Source organism: Chrysochloris asiatica, unplaced genomic scaffold, assembly GCF_000296735.1.
Source record: "Chrysochloris asiatica unplaced genomic scaffold, ChrAsi1.0 scaffold00042, whole genome shotgun sequence".
Taxonomy (NCBI): Eukaryota; Metazoa; Chordata; class Mammalia; order Afrosoricida; family Chrysochloridae; genus Chrysochloris; species Chrysochloris asiatica.
Genome location: NW_006408560.1, coordinates 21,812,124 through 21,824,214, shown reverse-complemented (window position 1 = coordinate 21,824,214; position 12,091 = coordinate 21,812,124). Strand labels below are relative to the sequence as shown.

General features: G+C 37.5%; 1 protein-coding gene across 1 annotated transcript in view; it reads right to left on the bottom strand.

The window, feature by feature from the left end:
• SDHC (succinate dehydrogenase complex, subunit C, integral membrane protein, 15kDa) overlaps positions 1 to 12,091 on the bottom strand; it is a 109,043-nt gene that overhangs the window by 80,882 nt on the left and 16,070 nt on the right. Inside the window, exon 3 of the mRNA XM_006861768.1 lies at positions 8,756 to 8,857. Within this exon, the coding sequence (XP_006861830.1) occupies positions 8,756 to 8,857 (102 nt within the window). The remainder of the gene's footprint in view (positions 1 to 8,755; positions 8,858 to 12,091) is intronic.

The following is a 12,091-nucleotide window of genomic DNA, read 5'->3' as shown; positions in this document are numbered from 1 at the left end:
AAAAAAAAAAAGGAGTATCAGATAGATTCAGTAAACATTAACATAACAAAACCACCAGTATGTCACTTTGTCATACTGTAGTGGCTTGTGTGTTGCTGTGATTCTACAAGCTATGCCATGGGTATTTTACCAGCTTGGTCACACACAGTGGACAGATATCAGCTAAGTTTCCAGATGAAGACAGACTAAGAAGAAGGAGAGACAGACTACTTCCAAATACTTAGTCACTGAAAACCTTATGAATAGCAGTGGAACACTGTCAGCACCAGAATACTGAGCATTGAAACATGATGAAGAAAATCAGAATATTGTCAGAAATCGTGTCAGAAGATAACCCCTCAGGTTGGAAGGAACTCAAAATACGACTGGGGAAGAGCAGCCTCCTCAAAGTAGAGTTGCTTGTGATGACGCAAAAGGAGTAAAGCCTTTAGTAACTTTACTTGCTGATGGGGCACAACTCAAAATGAAGAGGAAACAGCTGTAAAAAAAAACAACCAAAAAAACAACACAGTAATATCGTTACATGGAATGTATGAATTATGAATATAAGAAAATTGGAAACTGCCAAAAAAGAAATGGAATGCAATACACATCAATATCCTAGGCATTAGTGAGCTGAAATGGGCTGGTATTGGCCACTATGAATCTGACAACACATGGTTTACTATGTTTTATGCTGGGAATAACAAATTGAAGAGGAATGGCATCACATTCTTCATCAAAAAGAATATATCAATATCTGTCTTGAAGTATAACACTGTCTTGTGCGATAGGGTAATATCCATATTTCTACAAGGAAGACCAGTTAATACCATTATTATTCAAATTTATGCATATGCCACTAAAGCCAGTGATGATGAAATTGAAGAATTCTACCACCTTCTTCAGTCCGAAATTAATCAAGCATGCAATCAAGATGTATAGATAATTACTGGCAATTGGAATGCAAAGGTTGGAAACAAAAAGGAAGGATCAGTAGTTGGAAAATATGGCCTTGGTGATAGAAATGATGCTGCAGATTGCATGACAGAATTTTGCAAGACCAGTGACATCTTGATTGTAAATAACTTAATCAACAACAATACACATGGACCTCACCAGATAGAATACACAGAAATCAAAGTGACTAAATCTGTGGAAAGAAACGGTAGAAGAAGAGCTCCATATTATCAGCCAAAACAAGGCCAGGGGCAGATTGTAGAACAGATTTATTAATTGCTCATATGCAAGTTCATGCTGAAGCTGAAGAAAATGAAAACAAGTCGACGAGAGTCAAAATATGAGCTTGAACACATCCCACCTGAATTTAAAGACCATCTCAAGAACAGATTTATGTATTAGACACTAAAGACTGAAGACCAGAAGAATTGTGTAATGACAACGAGAACATCATACAGGAAGAAAGCAAAAGGTTATTAAGAAGATAAGGAAGAAGGAAAAGACCAAAATGGGTGTCAAAAGAGACTCTGAAACTTGCTCTCCAGTATGGTGGTGGTGGTGTGCTGTGAAGTCTGAAGAAATGATGAGGTAAAAAAAAGAGTTGAGCAGAAAATTTCAAAGGTTAGCTCAAAAAGACAAAATTAGATATAACAAAATGGGCAAAGACCTGGCATTAGAAAATCAAAAGGGAAGAACACACTCAGCATTTGTCAAGCTGAGGGAAGTAAATAAAAAAATTCAAGCCTCAACTTTCTTGAGGAGTCTATGAGCAAAATATTGAATGATGCAGAAAGCATCAACAAGATGGAAGGAATAAATAGTTACTGTACCAAAATAAATGCTTAGGAATACATAGAGTTACTGTACCAAATATAAATCAAGAGGTAGCATAAGATCAAGAGCCAATGATTCTAAAGGAAGAAGCCCAAGGTGCACTGAAGGCATTGGCAAAGAACAAGGCACTGAGAAATGATGGAATACAAATTGAAATCTTTCAGCAAATTAATGTGGCACTGGAGGCACTCATTCATCTATGCTATGAAATTTGGAAGACAACTACCTGACCAAATGACTGGAAGAGATCTGTTATCTGTGCCCCTTCCAAAGAGAAGTGACCCAGTGGAATGAAGAAATCATCAGAGAATACCATTGATATCCCATGCAAGTAAAATTTTGCTAAAGATAGTACAAAAACAGCTGCAACAATACATTGATAGAGCACTTCCAGAGGTTCAAGCCAGATTCCGAAGAGGGCATGGAACAAGGTATATCACTGCTGAAGTCAGAAGGATCTTGGCTGAAAGCAGAGAATACCAGAAAGATGTTTACCTGTGCTTTACTGACTATGCAGTCTTTTAATTGTGTGGATCATGAGAAGCTATGGACAACACTGTAGCAAATGAGCATTCCAGAACACTTAATTTGTGCTCATGAGAAATTTATACATAAACCAAGAGACAGCTGCTCAAACAGAACAAAGGAACACTGAATGGTTTAAAATTAGGAAAGGTATGTACTGGGTTGTGCTCTTTCAACATACTTATTCACTCTAGATGCTGAGCAAATAATTTGAGAAACTGGATTAAATTAAGAAAAATGTGGCATCAGGATTTGGAAGAAGACTCATTAAAAACCTGAAATATGCAGATGATAGAACCTTGTTTGCTGAAAGTGAAGAGGACTGAAATACTGATGAAGATCAAATATCACAATCTTCGGTATGGGTTGTGTCTCAATGTAAAGACAACAAAATCCTCACCAGTGAATCAATAAACAATATTCTTATCAATGGAGAAAAGATTGAAGTTGTCAAAGATTTCATTTTGCTCAGAGCAACCATCAACACTCATGGAAGCAGCAGTCAAGAAATCAAATGATATACTGCATTAGGCAAATCTGCTGCAAAAGACCTCTTTAAAGTGTTGAAAAGCAAAAATGTCAGTTTGAGGACATTTGATCCAAGTCATGGTATTTTCAATTGAAATTTCAATTTCATATTGAAAATGTGAAAGTTGGCCAGTGAAAAAGAAGACCATAGAAGAATTGATGCATTTAATTTACGATGTTGGAGGAGAATATTTAAAGTACCAATAGTTTGCCAAAAGAACAAATAGATCTGTGTTGTTAAAAGTACAGTCAGAGTGCTCCTTGGAAGCCAAGATGGACAGACTCTCTCATACTTCGGACATATTATCAGGAGGGACCAGTCTCTGGAGAAGGATTATCATGTTTGGTAAAATGGAAGGTTGAAGAAAAAGAGGAAGACCCCCTAACCTGATGGATTGGCACAGTGGCAGCAGCAATGCGCTCGGGTGTAGCAATGATTGTGAGGGTGGCTCAAGATCAGACTGTGTTTTGTTCTGTTGTGCTATGAGTCGATACCAACTCGATGGCACCTAACAACAACAACATAACAAATGAAAATTAAAAGAAAACCCACAAACAAAATGAACTCAGCATAGAAAATCATGTGGAACAAAGAATCCAGAAGCAACACACACACACACCAGAGAGATAGAGAAACAATGACAAGAATCAATTCATACCTAATGATAATTACACTGAGTGTAAATGGATTAAATGTACCACTCAAGAGACACAGATAGCACAATGGATAGTACAAAACATTGAAGAATAATGAATCAGTGAAACACATCACAACCTGGAGGACTTTATGCTGAGTGAAATTAGTCAATCACAAAAGTGTAAATATTTTATGACACCAACACTGTAACAAAGTTAAAAAAATGTTTTCTTGATAAAATAAGCAATCTAGGGAGGAAATATTATTTACAGGCTAGAGGGTAAACACATACTAACATGGATAATGATAGGGCAGGCATATACAACAAGAGGGAGGTTAACAGAGGAAAGATTAAGGTAGTGGAAGACTCAGGGCAGAATGCAATAATAAAAGTCAATAGAAGTAAATGCTGTTAACTGTTGGTACATAGATGGGATTGTAATCATGTAATGAAGCAAAGTATATGATTTGTTGAATGTAAAACTTAATCTGCTCTGTAGACCTTCACTCAATTCACAATAAAAAGCTTTTTAAAAATAATTTTAAAAAAGCACTGGACTGCTAATCAGAAGGTTGTCAGTTCAAAACCACCAGGAGAAACATGAGACTTTCTGCTCCTGTAAGATTTACAGCCTCAGAAACAATATACAGAAAATCTTAATATTGCTATGAGTTGGAATCAACACAATGGCAGTGGATTTATGAATAATGTAACCTTACATTGTCAAAGAGAATTAAAGTTATAGATGAAATTAGATTTGTCAATCAGCTGACCTTAAGAAAGGGAGATTTTCTTAAGGGATACCCAATTACAAGGTCCTAAACAGCAGAAAAACAGAAAAGAAGGGAGTCAGAGAAACAAATGTAAGAACAAAAGCAGGAACAGAGTGGTATAATGTGATAAGGACTCAAACTACTCTTACTAGATTTGAAGATTAAGAAAGGGGATGATGAGCCAATGAATCTAGGAGAGGCAAGAAAACAGATTTTCCCACTGAGCTTTAAAAAGGGAACACAACCCGTCTGATACCTTAATTTAGCCCTGTGTCAGACATCTAACCTACAGAACTATTAGGGAATAAATCTGTTTGGCAATAAATATTGGTGATGGTTGCACAATATGATTAATATAACTGGTGTCACTAAATTGTACACATAAAATACATTAACCTGGCAAATAGGTGATATATATTTAAAAAAAAAAAAAAAAAGAAAGGATAAATGTGCTGTTTTAAGCCATTAAATTTGAAATAATACAGCTGCAAACAAAAAATAATGCATATTGTGGTACCATAAGTGGCGTGCTGACAAAAAAGGAAGTAGCTTTGGAATTAGAAAGAGAGAAAAGAAAAAGATTTAGGAGCATGAAAGAAAAAAGCCGAGAATGACTTGAAGAGCCTGTTGACAGATCTATGGATGCTGTTTTGGTGAATATATGGAGAAATCGAAACCCTTATACACTGCTGGTAAGAATGTTACATAGTGCAGCCATTTTGGAAAACAATCTGACAGTTTCTCAAAATGTTAAACATTGAGTGACCACATTTACTGCCATACAGTATATTCAGATTCAGTGACCCTACGTTGTTGTTTTGTTGTTAAGTCCCGTTGAGTCTATTGACCCAGAGTGACTCTGTATAGGCTTTCCATGGAGCAGCTGGTGAGCTTGAACTGCCAACCTTGCAGTTCAAACAGCTTTGCAGTCTGGTGCATTCACCCACAGCGCCACACCAGGACTCCATAGTACAGAATAAAACTGCTCCGTAAGGTTTTAGAGAATATAAATCTTTAAGAGGAGACAGTATCATCTTTACCCCATGGAGCGGCTAGTAGATTTGAACCACTGACCTTGCAGCTAACGCTGACCTTGTTATATAGCTAAGAGTCCAATGCTTAACCCATTGTGCCACAAATTCTATTTTTACATATATACTCAAGAGAAATGAAACATACAAGGGAGCTTCAAAAAGGTTCATGGAAAAATTCCATTATCTTTTAATTCCATTTTTCCATGAGCTTTTTGAAGCCCACCCATACATACACAAAAAAAACCCCTTGTAAATAAATGGATGTTTATAAGAGCATTATTGATAATAACCAAAATGCAGAGACCACACAAATGCCCACCAACTGATGAACGGATAGATTAAATGTGGAATTCCCATATGATTGAATATTATTCAGAAATAAAAAGGAATAAAGTTTTGACATAAACTATAATCTTGAAAATATTTTGCTGAGTTAAGTTACAAAGGACCATGTATTATATAATTCCTTTATATAAAACATCACGAAAAGGCAAATCTATGGGGATAGAAAATAAATTAGGAATTGCCTGAGGCTGAGCGGTACTCTGTGGGTGGTTAATAGCTAAAGGGTACAGAGTTTCTTTGTGAGGAGATACACTATAAAATTGGTTGTGATGATAATGGCACAACTCTGAATATAAATCACTAAATTGTATACTTTTAAAGGTAAAATGTGTGGTACATGAATTCTATCTCAATAAAGCTATTTTTAAAAAAGGAATATGATGTTAACAATTACTACTGAGAATTCAGAAGACATTGAAGAGCATGATAGAGAACACAAGTATCACTTCACAGAACCTCTAAATTTTTCCAACAGACTTCTGGTAGAAATGTACACGTTAAAGACATTGTTCGTAAGGGCTCAGAAGGAAATAAGGAACAGGTTATTGAAAAATCAAGGGGATCCCTGTTATACAGTGGCAGAACATTTAGTGGAATTGTGTCCTGGGACACAATTTTTAGTGTGAGAAAGCAGATCTTTTGAACAATGAAATTTGACATTAGCTCAAGACCCTAGTCTTGAGAATATTTTATCAGCAGAGTAGTGTCAACATGGACTGAAAGGGATAGGAAGAGGACAAAATGAAAGAAGGCTGCTGTGCTGCCAAAATTCTACAGGCAAGAAAGAGACTGATACAACTACTCAGTTGAAAACCATATGCTGCTTTTTATGGAAAAGCAAAGGATGACTCTGAGGGTGGAGTCAAAGCCCAAAGGGCAGAGTCAAAACTCCCACATGATTATACTCAGGCCTTGAAACCAAAGTTTGCCTGGTCAGATATTGAAATTGTTTAGACCTAGTGGATCCTTTTTGCTTCTATTTTCTCCCATTTTGACTAGGAATCCTGTTATTTATTACAGGTAACTGTTATCCCATGCCTGTTCCACCACTGTATTTTGGAGGCAGATAACTTGTTTCTTGAGCTACACAGATTCACAGATGAAATGTGATCCAGGAGTACCACTCATACTTGATTTTGACTGATGAAAATTTAGACTTTTGAATTGATGAAATTTAGATATAATTTTAGATTCTGAGTTGATGCTATTGAGACTTTTGGAGACAATGAGAAAGGGTGAATGTATTTTACATGAGGGATAGACATGAATCTTTGGAAGCCAAACGGCAGTATGTGGAAGGCAAAATAATACACCTCCCCATAAAGATGTCCTTATCTTTAATCATGACAGCCTATGAATATGCTATCTTCCCCGGGAAAAAAGGACTTTGCAGGTATGATCAAACTAAGGATCTTGAGGTAGAGAGACGGTCCTGGGTTACTTGCGTGGGTCCAAAGAATCACAAAGGTCTTTAAAAGTGAGAGAGGAAGGCAGAAGGGGTCAGAGTAAGGTGACATGGGACTCTGCTGATTCTGGCTTTGAAGTTAGAGGAAGGAGGTCACAAGGCAAAGAACGTGGGTCACCTCTAGAAGCTGAAAAGGGTAAGGAAACAGGTTATCCTCTACTGTTGTTGTTAAGTGCTATCATGGAATCAGTTCTGACTCATTATCACCCTGTATAAGAGTCCTGGTGTGGCGCTGTGGGTCACTGCACTGGACTGCAGTCCTTTGAACTGCAAGCTCGGCAGTACAGGCTCACCAGCTGCTTCAAGGAAACCCTATACAGGGTAACTATGGGTTGGAACCAACTCAACGGCACTTAACAACAACAACATAGGGTTTCCAAGGCTGTAAATCTTTGTAGGAGCAGAAAGCCTCATCTTTCTCCTGTGGAGCTCAAACCACTAACCTTGTAGTTAGCAGGCCAGTGTTTGTTCTACTGAGCCATCATACTGTTTAACCTCTAAATGGAATCCTCTGAATTGGAATCCAGCCCTGGCAACACCCTGATTTTAGACTAGTGAAGCCTGTGCCAACTTTCTAACCACCTACATAGAAGTATAAAATAAAAAACCACTTATTTTATGATAACTTGTTTAACAGCAATAGAAAATGAATGCAATAGTAGTGAGCATCACCTCCATGATGTATTCTTAGATGGCTCAGAAATGTTAACAACTAGGGAAAATGTATAAAGGTATACAGGAAACTGTATGAACTATTTATATAACTTGTATGTGAATTTGAAATTATCTCAAAATAATATGTTTAATTAGTGGGAAATTACATTTTTGAATACTAGAATTTGCCAAATGGTAGTTTTCAGGACAACTTACCCTTTTAAGGCTGTTTTAGTTAAGTGGGTTCTGATTGTGATTCAGAGCAACCCGTATGTGCAGAGTAGAACTCTTTCATAAGGCTTTAAGGGTATGAACTTTTGGAAGCAGATTGCCAGACCTATCTTCTGAGGTGTCTCTAGATAGGTTTGAACCTTTTTGCTAGTACTTAAGAACTTAGAACTTAATGTTTGCACCACTCAGAGACCACTTCTAAGGCTAGAAGATGTTGATATTATTGCTAAGGGCTGTCGAATCGGTTCTGACTCACAGCCACCCTGTACAGGGTTTCCAAGGCTTTTTAAATCTTTGTGGGAACAGAAAGGATTATCTTTCTCCCTCAGAGTGGCTGGTGAGCTCAAACCACTGACTTTGTGGTTTGCAATCCAGTGCTTATCCTATGGAGCCACTCTTTATAAAAAAGCCTCATGACAATTTAATCCTTATTTAAATTTTCCTTTCCCTGAAGGTTTCACATCATCCATACATATAGCTGTGCTCCAGGAGACTAAAACTAAACCCAAACCCACTGCTGCAAAGTTGATTCACTCATAGTGACCCTGCAGGATAGAGTAGAACTGCACCACGGGGTTTCCGTGGTGGAAGTCTCTATGGAAGCAGACTGCCTCATCTTTCTCCCTCACAGTCGCTGGTGAGTTTGAACCACCAACCTCTCAGTTAGCAGTCAAACACTTAACCCAACGAGCTGCCAAGGGTTCCTCGGTAGACTAAAATAGAGAGAACTACCTGGGAGGCTAGAGGTCAATTTTCAGAATTTTCAATCTCCATCTCTAGAGCCCTTACCTGTAAATAGTGATATGGGGAGACAATGGACGGTTTGAACCCATGTTCTTATTCCAGAACCGCTCCATCTCTTCTTTGGCCGTGGTTCCCAAAGGAACAGCACTAAAATAAAACAGAAGATTTCAAAAGGATGAAAAGTAAGCTTGGCTAAAAAATTTCCCTGACGAAAAGTTACCAAAAAAAAAGGTAAACTCAGCTGAACAACCCACTGTATTAGGAAAACATGTTCAGTGACCCCTCCTCATCTTTGTATGTTTTTAAACGTAATTTAGTTTCTTTGTTTCTCTTGTCATGGAGCTAAGTTGAAACCAATTGTTAAAACAGCTATGCACAACTATGTAACTTTAAATTTTATTTATTTTGTTGTTGTTGAGACTATACACAGCAGAGTACATACTAATTCAACAATATCTACAGATACGATTCAGTGACATTGATTATATTCAACCAATCTCATCCACCTTTTCTGAAGTGTACCACCTTCACCACACTACCCCTCCCTTAAGGTTCCTATCTAATCTTTAAATTGATTTTGTCCCTTAAATTCCTTATAGGTAGTTCTTAAAATAGCATAATGATTGGAAGACACTTACACTAGATAAATAAGACTATTTAGTTTTAAGAAAACTTCAGGATATACTTTTTTTTTTTTAAATAAGTTTTTATTGTGAAGTGCATGATCGTTTACATGGGAGAACATCAGCTTTACATTCATCCTTTACTCTCCACTCTAGTTTCAGGACGCACTTTTGATTTAAGGTTTAAAGATTATCTCAGGATAATTACCTAATATCTCAGGATAATTACCTGAGATAATCTTTAAACCTTAAATCAAAATTATCCTAATTATATCAGGAGTTCATTCAGCTTACATGGATCCAGGAAAATCTAGAATTCATGATAATTAAAATTCTGTTCTATAACTCTCCCTTTTGATCAGGATTCTCTTCTATAGAATTTTTTACCAAAATATTCAGTAATGATAACTTGTTGTTGTTGTTGTTGTTATGCGCCTGCACAGGGTTTCCGAGGCAGTAAATCTTTACAGGAGTAAAAAGCCTCACTTAGCACTATCCAATTCTCATGGCAAAGGAGGCAGTTTAAACGTTTTATCATATGCCTATATTAAACATGATTCTATCCCCTCAGATTAATTATAACAGATTTATTTAAGTGTGGAGACTTGGCTATTCAGTCTCAAAGTGTCTCCCCAAAGATTACTTAAAAAAATGACATTATCGTGGAGAAGAATCCAGCAGACATTCAAATGATTAAAGCCAGAAACACTGATAATGGGACAAATGACGTTTGTTATATGTCCCCCGCCCAAGATGATGTACTGGGGATATGACACCACTTACATATTACTCTGGCCAAAAATGCATAATCTAAATTTAATTATTGAAAAACCAAAATTGTGGAACACTCTAAAAAACAGCTGGCCTATATTCTTTTAAATGTCAATGTAATAAAAGACAAATGAAAGCTAAGAAACAGTTCCAAATGACAGATACTAAACAAACATGACAGCTTGTTAAAAGAAACATTCTTTGAAGGTTACCATGGGTGGGAGGGAAAGGAAAGTAATTCACTGACTAGAGGGTAGACACTCATTGACTCAGGTGATTGGGAAGGCAATATACAAGAGGGAAGTTAACAGAAGAATGAAGTCAGGTGAAGACAAAGGGAGGAATCCAAACATTAAAAGGGACCATTATATATACAAACCTGCAACATCCGTGTTCTATGGGTAGAAACATGGATAGATACATAGGCTGAACAAGTATGGGAGGGAGAGTGGAAGTACACTCACAAAAATATAAAAACCCTATACCCAGTCACTCTGAGTTTGAGCCAACTTAACAGCACATAACAACATTTGTATATGGGTACTCACCTTTGTTGCAGACATACCTATGAATGTGGTGGAGCATACAGGGTACAAAATGATGAAAACTCCTTAGGTATTAACAAACACATTGAGGCAAAGAATTCCTGAGGGATCAGGACCATAGTCTCAGCGGACACCATGGTCAATAGGTATAACATAGTCCACAAAGACAATGTTCTACATTCTACTTTGGTGAGTAGCAAATGGGATATGAAAAGCTTGTGAGCAGCTATTGAAGGTGCAACTGTTGGTTTCTCCATGTGAGGAAGAAAGAAGAGTGATGAAATTGAAGAAGCTTGGAGTCAATTAATACAATGGACTAATGGTACACATGTCTTGACGATTCTAAGTCAGAAGATGGTACCTGGATACCACTACCAATTGCTCTGAAAGGAATCACATTAGAAGATTCCAAACGTGGGAGAAAATGTGGAACAAAGCTCAAAAGTATTTAAAAAAACAAAAAAAAGACCAGCTTACTGATCAGAAAGAGCTTGGCGGAACCTGAGACTACATCCCTCGGTCACCCTTCAGGTCTGGAATGGAACTCACCAGTATGGCCCAATTTGCAGTTAAGCAGTAGATACATGTATACGAGGTAGAACACCACTAGTAAGGTATACTTATGGAATGGTCAATAATTCAAGGTCAAAAGGACAAAATTTACCTAAGGCCAATGTTCAGAAGGGTTGGGAAAGAGAGTGGAATAGAAGTAAGAACCATAGGGAGGAAGTGGGATGACTGTTATTACACAGACAGGATTGCAATCATTGAGAACAAAGTATATGAACTGTTGAATGTAGGACTGATGATATGCTCTGTAAGCCTTCACTCAATTCAAAATAAAAAGTTGGGTTTTTTTTTTTTTTTTTAAGTTAATAAGAAACATGACAACTAAAAACAATGTATAATTTTGAATGGGGGAAAGAACATTTCTACAAAGAACATCACTTGGGGGTTCTAGAAAAAGATGGCGGATCAGATGGAAATGTAGTGACGAGCTCTGCCGAGAACAACACAGAAAACAGGACCAAGAAGCCTCAGGAGATGGTCCCAGTACTCTGAACCACATATAAAGGAATATTTAGAAGGTTGGAAGACTTACAGCTGGGGAGTTTGTGGCAGAAGCAAGAAATCCATTGCTTCCTGGTTTGGAGCGCTCAGCTGCTCCAGGAGCCGCCATTTTGTGTGGGGCCAAGCGGGGAAAGGATAAGAGCAGCCACGTATGCCTGACAGAGCCGCAGAGATAGAGGTGTGGACATTCTTTTTTTTTTTCCTTTTTGGTATCTTTTCGTTGGTACCTTACTGTCTGCGTACCTCCATTCTGGTGACTATAGGGGTGCCTGAGCTGGTGGATACTCCAGCCCCACCCTTGGAGGGTTCTACTACGCATATGCATAGATCTCCTCGAAATTTAAAGAGACAGTATCCACTTAAAACCAAAC